This window comes from Barbus barbus, assembly GCF_936440315.1.
Source record: "Barbus barbus genome assembly, chromosome: 3".
Classification (NCBI taxonomy): Eukaryota; Metazoa; Chordata; class Actinopteri; order Cypriniformes; family Cyprinidae; genus Barbus; species Barbus barbus.
In genome coordinates, this window is record NC_136731.1 from 13,118,154 (window position 1) to 13,130,508 (window position 12,355).

Below are 12,355 nucleotides of genomic sequence, written 5' to 3' on the forward strand. Positions count from 1 at the left end.
TAAGTTCATTATGCTCGTATACAATTATATATAAATAAGCAAATCATTTCGCAAACGTCTTTATGTAATGATTTTCCTTACACTGTATTTTTATGCATATTTTTAAGAGGGTCATACATAAGCGGGGTCATCATATGAGAGGGTCTTGTAATATAAATAAATAGGATGAATGATTGAATAAGGTTATTATAGACCATAACCCCCATCCCCTACAGACCCTGTAGTACAATCACTATTAATTATGAATAGCTAACATATATGTAAAAATAAGGCACATGTAAATGAATACAGCTGCATATATTTTATTGAACAGACACTGAAAATTAATAATTGTTCACTGGACATTTCTGCTCCTTTATTCACGAATATGATACCAGTTAATTAACTTTAAAAGGCATGCAAAGGCTAGTTCTCAACAAGTCTTCCCAGTGGTTCCAGCACTGGAAATCTCTCACTACTTCAAAAAAAGTTGTCGAAGGATTAAGGGAAAGAACACAAATGTACAAAACGTATCATGGGTAAAAAAAAACAACAAAAAAAAATTTCTACAACATTTCTAAGCCTTACTAGAGATAACAGTTTGCTGTGAATAATGCAGAGTCATAAAATGAAAGCATTCACTAATTTAATCACTTTAACTTAAAAAAACAACAACAAAAAAAGCATTTTCTGGACACATTCAAAGCGCATGATTTGGATATAAATGAGACAATCCTGTATATATTACAAAATACATACATCATTGCCAGATCTATGTATGTTGCTACATGCACAGTACAATACAGAATTTACATCTTACTTGTGATTTACATTCCTTTCACACTCATGAATTCAATTCACTGATGTACACTATCAAGTAAACCTACTGATTCTGACTTTATACTTTATTATAATTATATTTTTAGTATTACTATTTTCTCCATTTTAGAACAATAGTTAAGTTAAGTTTACTCAAGTATGTCCAAAGTGTATCTCAAATTATAAGAGTATTTTTTTTTCTCCATGATGACAATTTCAACAGAATTTTGTCATTTCTGCATTGCATTGTAAGAGTAATAATTGCAACATAAAATATCAAGATCTCTTTTCTCAAGCTGTGCTGAAGTGAAAAACAATGTTGCAACCAATTTCCTCTTTATTGGAGAGCAAAGATATAACAAAAACACTTCTCAAAGTTCTAAAAGTGCTTAAGAGAACTTTTATGCCTGTCGTAAAAAAATACACTAGAGGTAAGATTCACTTGATATATTAACATGCAAACCATCCTGTCATACTACAGAATTACTTCATAATTCACCCTAAAATCAAAAGAAAAATATATTATATTTCCAGCATAATAGTTTGTTTGTAATTCTCTATTATCTAAATACTGTAATACAATATTGAGAATATATATTCGTAATACTATAATAAAAAAGAAATCTGGAGGACAGACATTTTTATATTCTTTCAAACTTTATTTTCTTTATGCAAAATATTCATTATTTCTTTTAATTCATTCATACAAAAATATTACCAACTATATTATCTTTTTCTTTTGAATTTGGGGTGATCCAAACACGTTCTTGACAGGTTTCATCAGCTTTAGAATGCATTTGCAGAATTAAGGTGTGAGTTTAAGGTAAGGTAAGCTGTGGTTTGGGGGGTTTTCTGAATGAGTGATCGAGCTGAGTTCTCGCTTATGGCTCCTCAATGTCCATGAACTCTTTTTTAGGAGGAGCAGATCCACGGTACCAGGCACAGCTGCTGTCACTCCTTTTAATGCAGGTGTAGTGCTGAGCCTGGGTCCCCTGAACTGTTCCCTCCAGCACCCAGTCAGTCCAAAGACACTCTGTGGGGTCATTAATGGAACAGGGAATCATCGAACACTGGACGACCTGCACAAAGACAAGAGGAGAAGAGCTGTGAGAACGTGAAGATAGACAATAGATAGATAGATAGATAGATAGATAGATAGACAGACAGACAGACAGACAGACAGACAGACAGACAGACAGATAGATAGATAGATAGATAGATAGATAGATAGATAGATAGATAGATAGATAGATAGATAGATAGACAGACAGACAGACAGACAGACAGACAGACAGAAAGACAGACAGACAGATAGACAGACAGACAGATAGATAGATAGATAGATAGATAGATAGATAGATAGATAGCTAGATAGATAGATAGATAGATAGACAGACAGACAGACAGACAGACAGACAGAAAGACAGACAGACAGACAGACAGACAGATAGACAGACAGAGAGCGAGACAGACAGACAGACAGAGAGCGAGAGAGAGATAGACAGACAGCCAGATAGACAGACAGAGAGCGAGATAGACAGACAGATAGATAGATAGATAGATAGATAGATAGATAGATAGATAGATAGATAGATAGATAGATAGATAGATAGATAGATAGATAGATAGATGATAGATAGATAGATAGACAGACAGAGAGCGAGAGAGAGATAGACAGACAGATAGATAGATAGATAGATAGATAGATAGATAGATAGATAGATAGATAGATAGATAGATAGACAGACAGACAGAGAGCGAGAGAGAGATAGACAGACAGATAGATAGATAGATAGATAGATAGATAGATAGATAGATAGATAGATAGACAGACAGACAGACAGCGAGAGAGAGATAGACAGACAGATAGATAGATAGACAGACAGACAGACAGACAGACAGCGATAGATAGATAGACAGACAGACAGACAGACAGACAGACAGACAGATAGATAGATAGATAGATAGATAGATAGATAGATAGATAGACAGATAGATAGATAGATAGATAGATAGATAGATAGATAGATAGATAGATAGATAGATAGATAGATAGATAGATAGATAGATAGATAGATAGATAGATAGACAGATAGATAGATAGATAGATAGATAGATAGATAGACAGATAGATAGATAGATAGATAGATAGATAGATAGATAGATAGATAGATAGATAGATAGAAATACCTTGCAATCACAGCCCATCTGGTAGCGCTCACCCAAGCTCTTCTTCTGTATCATACTCAGAGACTCCCAAGATTCAATGTAGTCGCAAAGATTTATACGCAATGTGCCATTTGAATCCATATTACCTGAGCAGATTAATGAAATGGTGTTAGTATAAAGGTACCGCTTTTTACCGTTTACAGAAGTAAATGCTGTTACTTGAACACAATTTTTCACAACATAGTAATTCACTCTTACCAGTAATCAGGTATTCCTTCTTGCCATTGCTCTCAAAATTGACCCCACACAAAGCTGAGGAGGGGCCTGTGAAGATGGTATCAATCTCTCCATCAGGGCCCTTAAACATCTAGTGAAAGAAGATGGCATGGAAAAGTCAAGATACAGATTCTTGGCTTTTTCTTTTGGTTTATCATTGTAAACATCTGCATTCATGTGTCGGAATTACTGTCATTAAAATATGACGATTTGTAAAAACAATTAAAGTCTTTGTGGCGCTAATAGTTAAAAAATTTGATTTGGTATGCTGTCTTTGTTTATCAATATTTTGCAAATATTATGAGGTGAATTTATAAAATAAAGATAATAATTTATGTAGCTATTAAGTGTTTTGAAGTCATTAGCATAAAGTCGATCATAGATTCATAGAAAAATGCACCTGTGGCAAAATGATTTTAGGTTGATTATTGCACATTTCGTGACACTGTCAAAGTGAAATGTCTAGTGAGTAGTGCTAAAAGCATATTTAGTTTTATGCAAAACAGATGAACTTGAATCTAGCAATGTTTCATTTCAATGGTTGTTGTATGTGTCACAGCAGTTTGGAAATGAAATGTCTGGTGAGTGGTGCTAAAAGGTTAATCGTGTTTGTATATAGATTACCACCTAAACTAAACCCCACACTAAACCTAACAAAAACAAACACATTTTCTGAAGCAACCATGCTATTTTAGCTTGCGTCTACAAGTCTTTGAGGTCTTTTATTGTAACTCAGGTCCATTCCTAAGTGCTTTTGTAAGTGCAATGCTGTACCAGGTGAGCTTTCAAGCAAGTTTACTATGCCAGAAAGCCACACATGAGGAGATAATGATGCAAACGTCAAAATGTATTAGTTTACAAATTTTGTTTTGAGGTCATAGTGTAAAATTGTGCAAGGGAATGTGCAAAAATATGTCTTTATTAATCAATAATCTGCCCTTGTGACTATAATTGGTTTGAAAATGAATGAAAGTTAGAGTTTTACTGCTACTAGAGTTCATTTGAGCTGGAAACTGCATTAAATTAAACATATAGGTACGTTTTTGGAGAAATGTTTTTCTAATAAGACTATGTTGCAACTTGGTGCATTTCAGTAACGGTATACATGTCATAATTAAGGTAATTCTGACATAATGCCAACATAGCATTATATTTTGTGTTTAACTTCATGAAAATAAAATCAGTGTAGGATTGAAAGTGATGGATAACAACAAAACAGATATACTCCACTAACCTTTATCTGTTTGACGTCATATTGGATCATTTTGATTGGATAGCCATAGACATCATTGCCTGTGACCACCTCCTTTCGTCCAACTACTTTGGCTCTGATGACTGGAATAACAAAGAGAGAAAACCCCATTTAAATATAAACCATTTAACTTGAAATGTTCCTTGCACATTTTACCCTACTGTAGGCCTAAATGTGTGTTATCATTCAATTACAGAGTAAGATGACTTATCTAGCTACTGTTATTCTGCTCTACACTACAGGTGCTGAGTGTTGTGTGTATAGAGACACATGAGTATTTGATTAGTGGAGGGCAGTGCGAGGAATGTGCTCCCAGCCTGATATTCAGGAAGCCAGTCAGCAGTCTGACTCTAGCAGGCAGTTTGCCCCCCCACTCGCCCTGCTGCTTTAATCTCCACCCTCACACTGCCTGTTCCCCATAGACCTGCTGACATACAAATACCAAATGCTCAGTCCAAATTCATCTCTTCATTAATAAGCAAACTCAGGATCACATGCTTTGAACAAAACAGACATTGAAAGACTAGACTTTTCCATGAGTGCTGCTTACTCCGCATTGCTAAGGTGGTTGCTAGAGCATTGCTGGGTGGTTTCCATGGTGTTCTGTGCCTCGCTAAGGCATTGCTATGCATTAGAAAGGTTGTTAGCATGCTGCTATGCAGTTGCTCGGATGTTCTGAGAGGGTTCTATAACATTGCTATGTGGTTTCTATAATGTTAGGGTAACGCATAACAAGTAACTTATGTAATTGAGTTATGTAATCAGATTACTTTTTTCAAGTAACTGGTAAACACATTACTTTTACATTTACACCAAAATATCTGAGTTACTTTTTCAAATAAATAACACAAGTTGCTTTGTTTTCTTTGACCTCTCTTGTTTCCATGTTGAGAGAAATCTGGAGTAAATGTAGAAGTGTTGTGTGCGCAGTGTAAACATGATGGTTATTGTAGTTCTAGGCTAAATGTGAACGTGCATTAGCTCATCTCACTTCATCTCAAAAACAGATTATGATGCAAACCTACAATAATTAAATCTGTTGAATAACACAAACATACTTTATGTATTTAATCTCACTGCTGACCTTTGATGGTCCAATTCAACCATGCAAATAAGCAAAAACGACTTTAATTAAACATTACATTTGTGTGTGTGTGTGTGTATTCTTGGTTAGCAAGCCCAACCTAGGTGAGAAAAAGTAATGCAAAATTAATGTAACACCATAAAAAGTAACACAATTAGTTACTTTTTTAGGGAGTAATGCAATATTGTAATGCATTACTTTTAAAAGTAACTTTCCCCAAAGTTTGGGTCAGTAAGATTTTAATAAATTAATACTTTTATTAATCTCAATCCATTAAATTGATTTAAAGACATTTATAAATGTTACAAAACATTTCTATTTCAAACTAATTCTGTTCTTTAGAATTTTCTGTTAATCAGAGAATCCTGGAAAAAAGAATGGCGACACTTTAGAATAGGGAACACATATTTACTATTAACTATTAAAGAGTTTTCCCCTGAACAAACTCCTAAATTGCAGCTTATTAATAGTTAGTAAGATAGTAGTTACCTTTTAGGTATGGGGTAGGATCTATTCATTCATAAGTGCTTTATAAGTACTACAATATGCTAGTAATATGCATGCCTTTAAAATGAAGTGTTACCAAAAGAATGATCACAGGCTACCACAAAAATATGAAGCGGCACAACTGTTTTCAACATTGATAATAATAAGAAATGTTTCTTGAGCAGCAAATCAGCAGATTAGAATAACATCTCAAGGATCATGTGACACTTAAGACTGGAGTAATGATGCTGAAAATTCATCATATAGGGATAAGTTACATTTTTAAATATATTCATAGAAAACCGCTATTTTAAATTGTAATGTACCTTCTGTTTTTACAGTATTTTTCATCAAATAAATGCAGACTTGTTAAGCAGGAGAGAATTTTTTCAAAAATAGTAAAATATCTTGCCGACTCCAAACTTTTAAAAGGTAGTGTATAGGAATAAGAAAGAATAAATATCCCTATAAAACACTTCCCCACTATATCCTGGAGTTTTCAGAGAGCCCATACATTCCGTCCGCATATTTAGGCCCAAACACAGAGCGTCTTTTCTATTGGCCACACATTCAGAATGCCAAATACACCCACAGGATCCCAGTCTCAAGTGAGGCATGCCGCTCTCATCAGTAACTACACACACATACAGGGTTTATGCTGGTTTAATCACAGCCTTCCTTTTCCACACATTCATTCCTCACCGAGGTGGAAGATACAGACACAGTGTGGGTGCTGTATTCAGCTCCAGGTATGTGAGGGGAAATGAGAGCCCTCAGCATTATTCATTTACGGGCTCTGAAGGTCATGTGGGATACCGTACACATGTTAAGGGGTCAGCGCTAAACATCTATTGCAGGAAAAGTTAAAACGGCACATTTAACAACTCACAACTTTTTTCTGAGAGTCATTGTTTGTGGTGTCATTATATGTTCAACACTGTTATTAAACTGAACTGAATCAACACTGAGCTGAATAATGACACCATTGCCTTGTAGGGCTGCTTTACAGCTGAACTGAACTTGGATGAACTTTACAACATTAACACTGTTATTGAACATAAATTGAATAAACATTGAACTAAATTAAGCTGAATAATGACACTATTGTCTTCTGTATTGTAGAAATAAATATAACGACTTTACTAAAATAAAGCTGCTTCATGATGCCATAGAAATAAAGGTGCTTCAAAAGGTTCTCCACAGCGATGCCATAGAAGAACCATTTTTGGTTCCACAAAGAACCATCTCTTTCTTACCTTTTTATAATCTGAAGAACCTTCTTTCGCCACAAAGAACCTTATGTGAAACAGAAAGGTTCTTCAGATGTTAAAGGTTCTTTATGGAACCATGTAGACAAAAAGGTTCTTCTATGGGATCGTGAAGCACCTTTATTTTTAGGAGTGAACCTTTTGTCTAACCGGTTCCATAAAGAACCTTTCTGCTTCACAAAAGTTCTTTGTGGCGAAAGAAGGTTCTTCAGATTATAAAAAGGTAAGAAAGAGATGGTTCTTTGTGGAACCAAAAATGGTTCTTCTATGGCATCGCTGTGAAGACCCTTTTAAGCACCTTTCTTTCTAAGAGTGTAGGTTGAATTTAAAAACCAGCCAGCATCATGGTGCTGCATACATGAATGAGATTGCCAATTCCTGTGGTGGGCACCAGATGTTGTTTTCAGCAAATCACTAAACGCATAGGTGGGTGTGCGGTTTTGGGGTACACCATGACCGTGACTGACTCCAGTAACCCAAGTCTCACCATCGCAAGTCATGTAATGATCTCTAACTAAAGTCAAAGGCAAACCACAATATGTTGCTAGCATGTGGCAATACTTTCACAATTTTTGAAGCTGTAATCAGTCTGTTGAAAGAGGTCTTAATCAAAGGGCCACTACAAACAATGGAAAATGCACAGGTCATGTAATGGCAGAGTACTGAAGGGACACTGAAGGTCAGAGCATCACAGCCAGAACAGAGGCAGGTTACACACAGTGACGCAATTAAGCTAAAATTAGGCCTAAGATCCTCTCCTATCACTTCAACATTATTATATTTCCAAGTATGAAAAGTGGTAGCCTACATATTTGAACAGCAGTGGACAGGACTGCTTTATGTTATTTACATTTTAAAGTGATGAATATAAAGGGAATAATGCAAATTTAAAGAGTACGATGTGTTTGTTAAAACTTAGCAGAACTTCAGACATAGTGTGAAGGCTAGTTTTTGTGGTTATTTATTGTTGCCAAGTAATGTCACACCTTGATGTACTGTTACATATAATTGAACAGGTGTGTTAAATTATTTCCTAATGACTTATGGACGTGACTCATCAAACCAGAGCTTAACTCACTTATTATATAATGTAAGACTCATCAGTTATTTGTATAATCTTATCCTTTAGTTTTTGCCTATGAAGCTCTAAAAAGTGAGAAAATAATCAAATGACATATAAAGTACCTTTCATTTCTATGGTATTTAATTAGCTGGATTATCTAGAAATATTAACACAAGAAAAATTGCATACTATTAATTAATGCACTTACTATAGGGTTAGTAATTATGGATAGTTTACTGTTACTGTAAGTATATGTAACGAGTCACAAGGACTCTGTAAAGTGATCAAAAGAAAGAAAAATCAAAGCTAAATGCTACACCGTTTTCAAAATGGAAAACATGTTCTTTCGAGAGCCCTGTTATATTAATAACAGCATATAGCACATAAACATTTTTTTATATTCTGACCCCAGGCCAGAGATATTAGAATCTGTGGTTCTGTCCACTATGAATTGAATCGTATATAAATGCGAAAATTGCTGGTATCCTTTGGCATTTGACATGAAATACTACTGAATGCAGTCCAAATGAAACTCTACAAAAGTTTACCATATTTTTAGAATAGGCTAAAAGAAGCTACCAGATGCTGTCTAGACATGCAGAAATACGCACACGACAATGTATTAATATAGACACGGTTATGGATATGAAATAGTTAAAATCATGGAATCTTACCGACATCCGCATTGCAATACGCCTGCTGAGGATGTTCAGGAGAGCAGCTGCAGGCTTCGGCAAACTCTGCGGCTCCGCAGAGCACTAACAGCAGCAGAGGAACACAGCGTGAGCGGCTCATCTTCAGCGGAGCAGAAACAGACGAGTCCTGGATTTCCTAAATCAAGTTGCTTCCAAAGACCAGCTGCCTTTGAAACGCGGACTTCACAAAAGGGTGAGACGAAAAACTGACAAGAGAGAAAGTGCTAACCTGATGACAAGGCTCTAATGTCAGGATAGTCTGGGCTCAGTCTGAACGGCCCTGCTTTTTATTCGCATCTGAGCTCCGCCCATTTGTAGTCTGCATGTGACTTTTTCCCCCGACTTTGTCATCACGCCCTCATTGTTTAGGTCGTTTATTGATATTTTGTCATTGTTTCTACGTTAGCAGAGAAAAATATGAGTAACGTTGTGAATTAATGACAGTATTGCAGAAAGAGAATTGGGTAATGCTGAGCCTCTGACGTCTGGTGGCCCTTGACCTTCCAGTGAGCTCTGACTTCCCTGTATTAAACCAGTTACTAATGTCTAGCATAATTACTGATCACATTCTAAAATTATAATAATAATAAGAGTTATCCATTTTACTCACCCTGTGATGGAAAGAGGCCCATGCATAACTACATTTAAGTTCAAAAACTAACTATTATGTACTTACATAAAAAAAAAAACAAGTACAATGTACTTATTGTGTTCATATTGTATTGCAAAACACTTTTGCTGCTATTGAGGTGGGATACGGGTGAGGTTAGGGACAGGTTTGGTGGTTTGGGTAGGTTTAAGGTGTAAGGATGTGTCATCAGTGTAATTACAGAAATTAATTACAGATGTAACTACATATAGGTATTTTTTCAAAAATATAAGGCTACAATGTAAAAACACGTATGTACGCAATAAGTGCATTGTATCAAATGATTCATTTAAATGTAAGTACATAGTAGTTAAGGCCACCTAATATAAAGTGGGATCAAGTTTTCTTTTCATGCTTTTATGTCTGACTCTGAACAATTACAGACAAATCTGGAAAAATATCACACGTTTTTGAGCTTTGTAATACTGTTAGCTCTAATCTTCTGGATGATACAAGTTTATCAAAATGGTAGAAGTGGGGTAATTTGAGCCAGTGCCTTGCCCCTTCTTATCATTATAAAGTATTATTTTACTGTAATTCTACATTATATTTCATGCATTTTAGACCAAACATTTTGGATTTTGTTCTTTGTTTTGAATTTGATTTTGTTCTGTAAACAGGCCTTTTTATGAAGTTGTATTTCCCTGCAATATTTATAAATGGTATGTTGAGCATTAGCCCAGTTCAATTGCAGTCTTAATATAATTTTAAAATGGATAAATTTGTCTTCAAAGTTGTAAACCGTATCTTTAAATAAAACTTTTAAGAAGTCATCCATACATCCATTCTATTATCCAAGTTGGGGGCAAGTTGAGCAAAGAGACCACTTTTTTTTTTTTTTGACTGTCAAGTGCTCACTTTAAAGTTTAAAGTGTGTGTGTGTGTGTGTGTGTATTTATGTATATATATACACACACACACACACACATACATATGCAACGCTCTCATGCAACAATTTAATAAACAACAATTGCCTGTACAGTTGAATAAGACATTTAAATGTAACTTGTTGCTAAGTCTATAAATCTACGCGTTTTCTTTTGTGTGTGTATTTATTTATTTATCGTTCTTACATTTTATGCTTTATTCACAAAACGGGATTCCCGTTGTTTGTCACGCGCGTGCATGAATGACGTTGGCGCGTGAGTTCACACAAGTTCATCATCAGATCTTGGCGCAAAAGAGAATTTCGGGTTTTGTGTCCATCCATCAGAATTTCCCAGACTTCCCGTATATTGGGGTCAACCTATGTTACAGTTGCTTGCTGTCGCATAGTTATATTATGTCATGTCTTTGACTTAATATATTGTGACGTGAGTAGAAATGTCACGTCTTGCTGATTTTTTGTTCTGTTGCTTTTTTTTAAATTTATGATTAATTTAATATCTCTAAGATTTGATTAGGTGCCCTTTAAATTAGCTGAAAGATATTTCCCATCTGTGTTAAGTTTGAATTATTAGGGAAGAAAAATGTCCTTCATTGTGTAAGGATAATATTTATCAGTTTAATTTAATTCAATGAGAGAAATAGGCTAATGCTCTCATTTGGACATGGAACAACAGAATAATGTCTGTTAGGACTGCATTGTTAGTTCATTGTTAGTTCTATATGTAAAGAGAAATAAGGATCTCAGAGCAGCTGAAAGATAATGAAGGAAGTCCATCTTAAATGATTCTCTGTTGAAATCACAAGCAGATCCAGGGAAACACTTCTACATCTGGTCACTCAATCCTCCACCCACACCTTCCTTTTTCTCTTTCTCTCCTAATGACTTTCTTCAATGATGTGCACCTTCACTAATATAGGGTGAATATGGTGCTTTCAAACATATTACGAAACCAGACAACACTGCATGCTTTACCACTTAGTTATGTCTGGCTCTACCTTCATTAGAGAGGGAGACCCTCTTAGTCCTAATACGAGCTCTAGGCCACTTGTTGCAAAAGTTGGAACAAACAGGAATTTTAAAAGTGTAATTCTGTGTCAGTTTCCCATAAATCTAATTAAAAACAAAATGCAAGTGAAACAATCCCTTGCCTCATAATGTGCTATTGTGGTTCACCCTTCATTTATTAGTTTGAGAAGTCATTGTGTCATTGTTTTAAACTCTTTTATGACTTGTACATCATAACAAATGTTTGTAAAGGATTCCAGTGAACAGAATTTTAGTTTTTATGATTTGGTGGCTGCTCATTTACACTGTAGTGTAACAAAATGGTCATTGCTCATTGTTTAAGTGGATATTCCCTTCCATGTGTCCCGCAGCTTAATGCTTTCTTGCTTTGAGGCTTGCCTTAAAGTGGATTTGGCTGTACACATGCATGTGTTGCTGCCGTAAAACAATTTGCCCTTTTCGTGGAATTTCTAGTTAGCATTTATAATTCATATTAATCTGAAATCTTATAAGTAAAAGAAGAATGTGTTTAAAGAGCATAAAAAAGAATAGGTCCTGCCTGTTGGTGACATTCACGATATACTGATTCACAAGTTAAGGTCCTTGCACACTGTATCCAAAATTTTTGTATGCGTCATCCTTTCCTATCAAAATGCTTGCTATGGATGCGAAAATGCAGAAAATCGAACCTGATCCAAATTTTTATGATGGACGAAAATTT

At 35.2% G+C, this 12,355-nt stretch overlaps 1 protein-coding gene across 1 annotated transcript; it reads right to left on the bottom strand.

Annotated features, from left to right (window-relative positions):
* Positions 1–279: 279 nt before the first annotated feature.
* Positions 280–9,397, bottom strand: timp2b (TIMP metallopeptidase inhibitor 2b). The gene is made up of 5 exons (XM_079379452.1): positions 9,071–9,397; positions 4,478–4,578; positions 3,226–3,334; positions 2,989–3,113; positions 280–1,877 (listed from the first exon to the last, which is right to left on the bottom strand). The coding sequence occupies exons 1-5, from the start codon at positions 9,189–9,191 to the stop codon at positions 1,680–1,682; spliced, it is 654 nt and encodes a 217-aa protein (XP_079235578.1). The 5' UTR covers positions 9,192–9,397; the 3' UTR covers positions 280–1,679.
* Between the last annotated feature and the right edge of the window lie 2,958 nt (positions 9,398–12,355).

Excerpts from the sequence above, each read along its gene's own strand:
- timp2b (XM_079379452.1), bottom strand. The coding sequence starts at position 9,191 with ATGAGCCGCTCACGCTGTGTTCCTCTGCTGCTGTTAGTGCTCTGCGGA. Across the intron at positions 3,335-4,477 it reads ATGACGTCAAACAGATAAAG|ATGTTTAAGGGCCCTGATGG; the intron begins GTTAGTGGAGTA and ends TTCTTTCACTAG. Across the intron at positions 1,878-2,988 it reads AGATGGGCTGTGATTGCAAG|GTCGTCCAGTGTTCGATGAT; the intron begins GTATTTCTATCT and ends GTCTTTGTGCAG.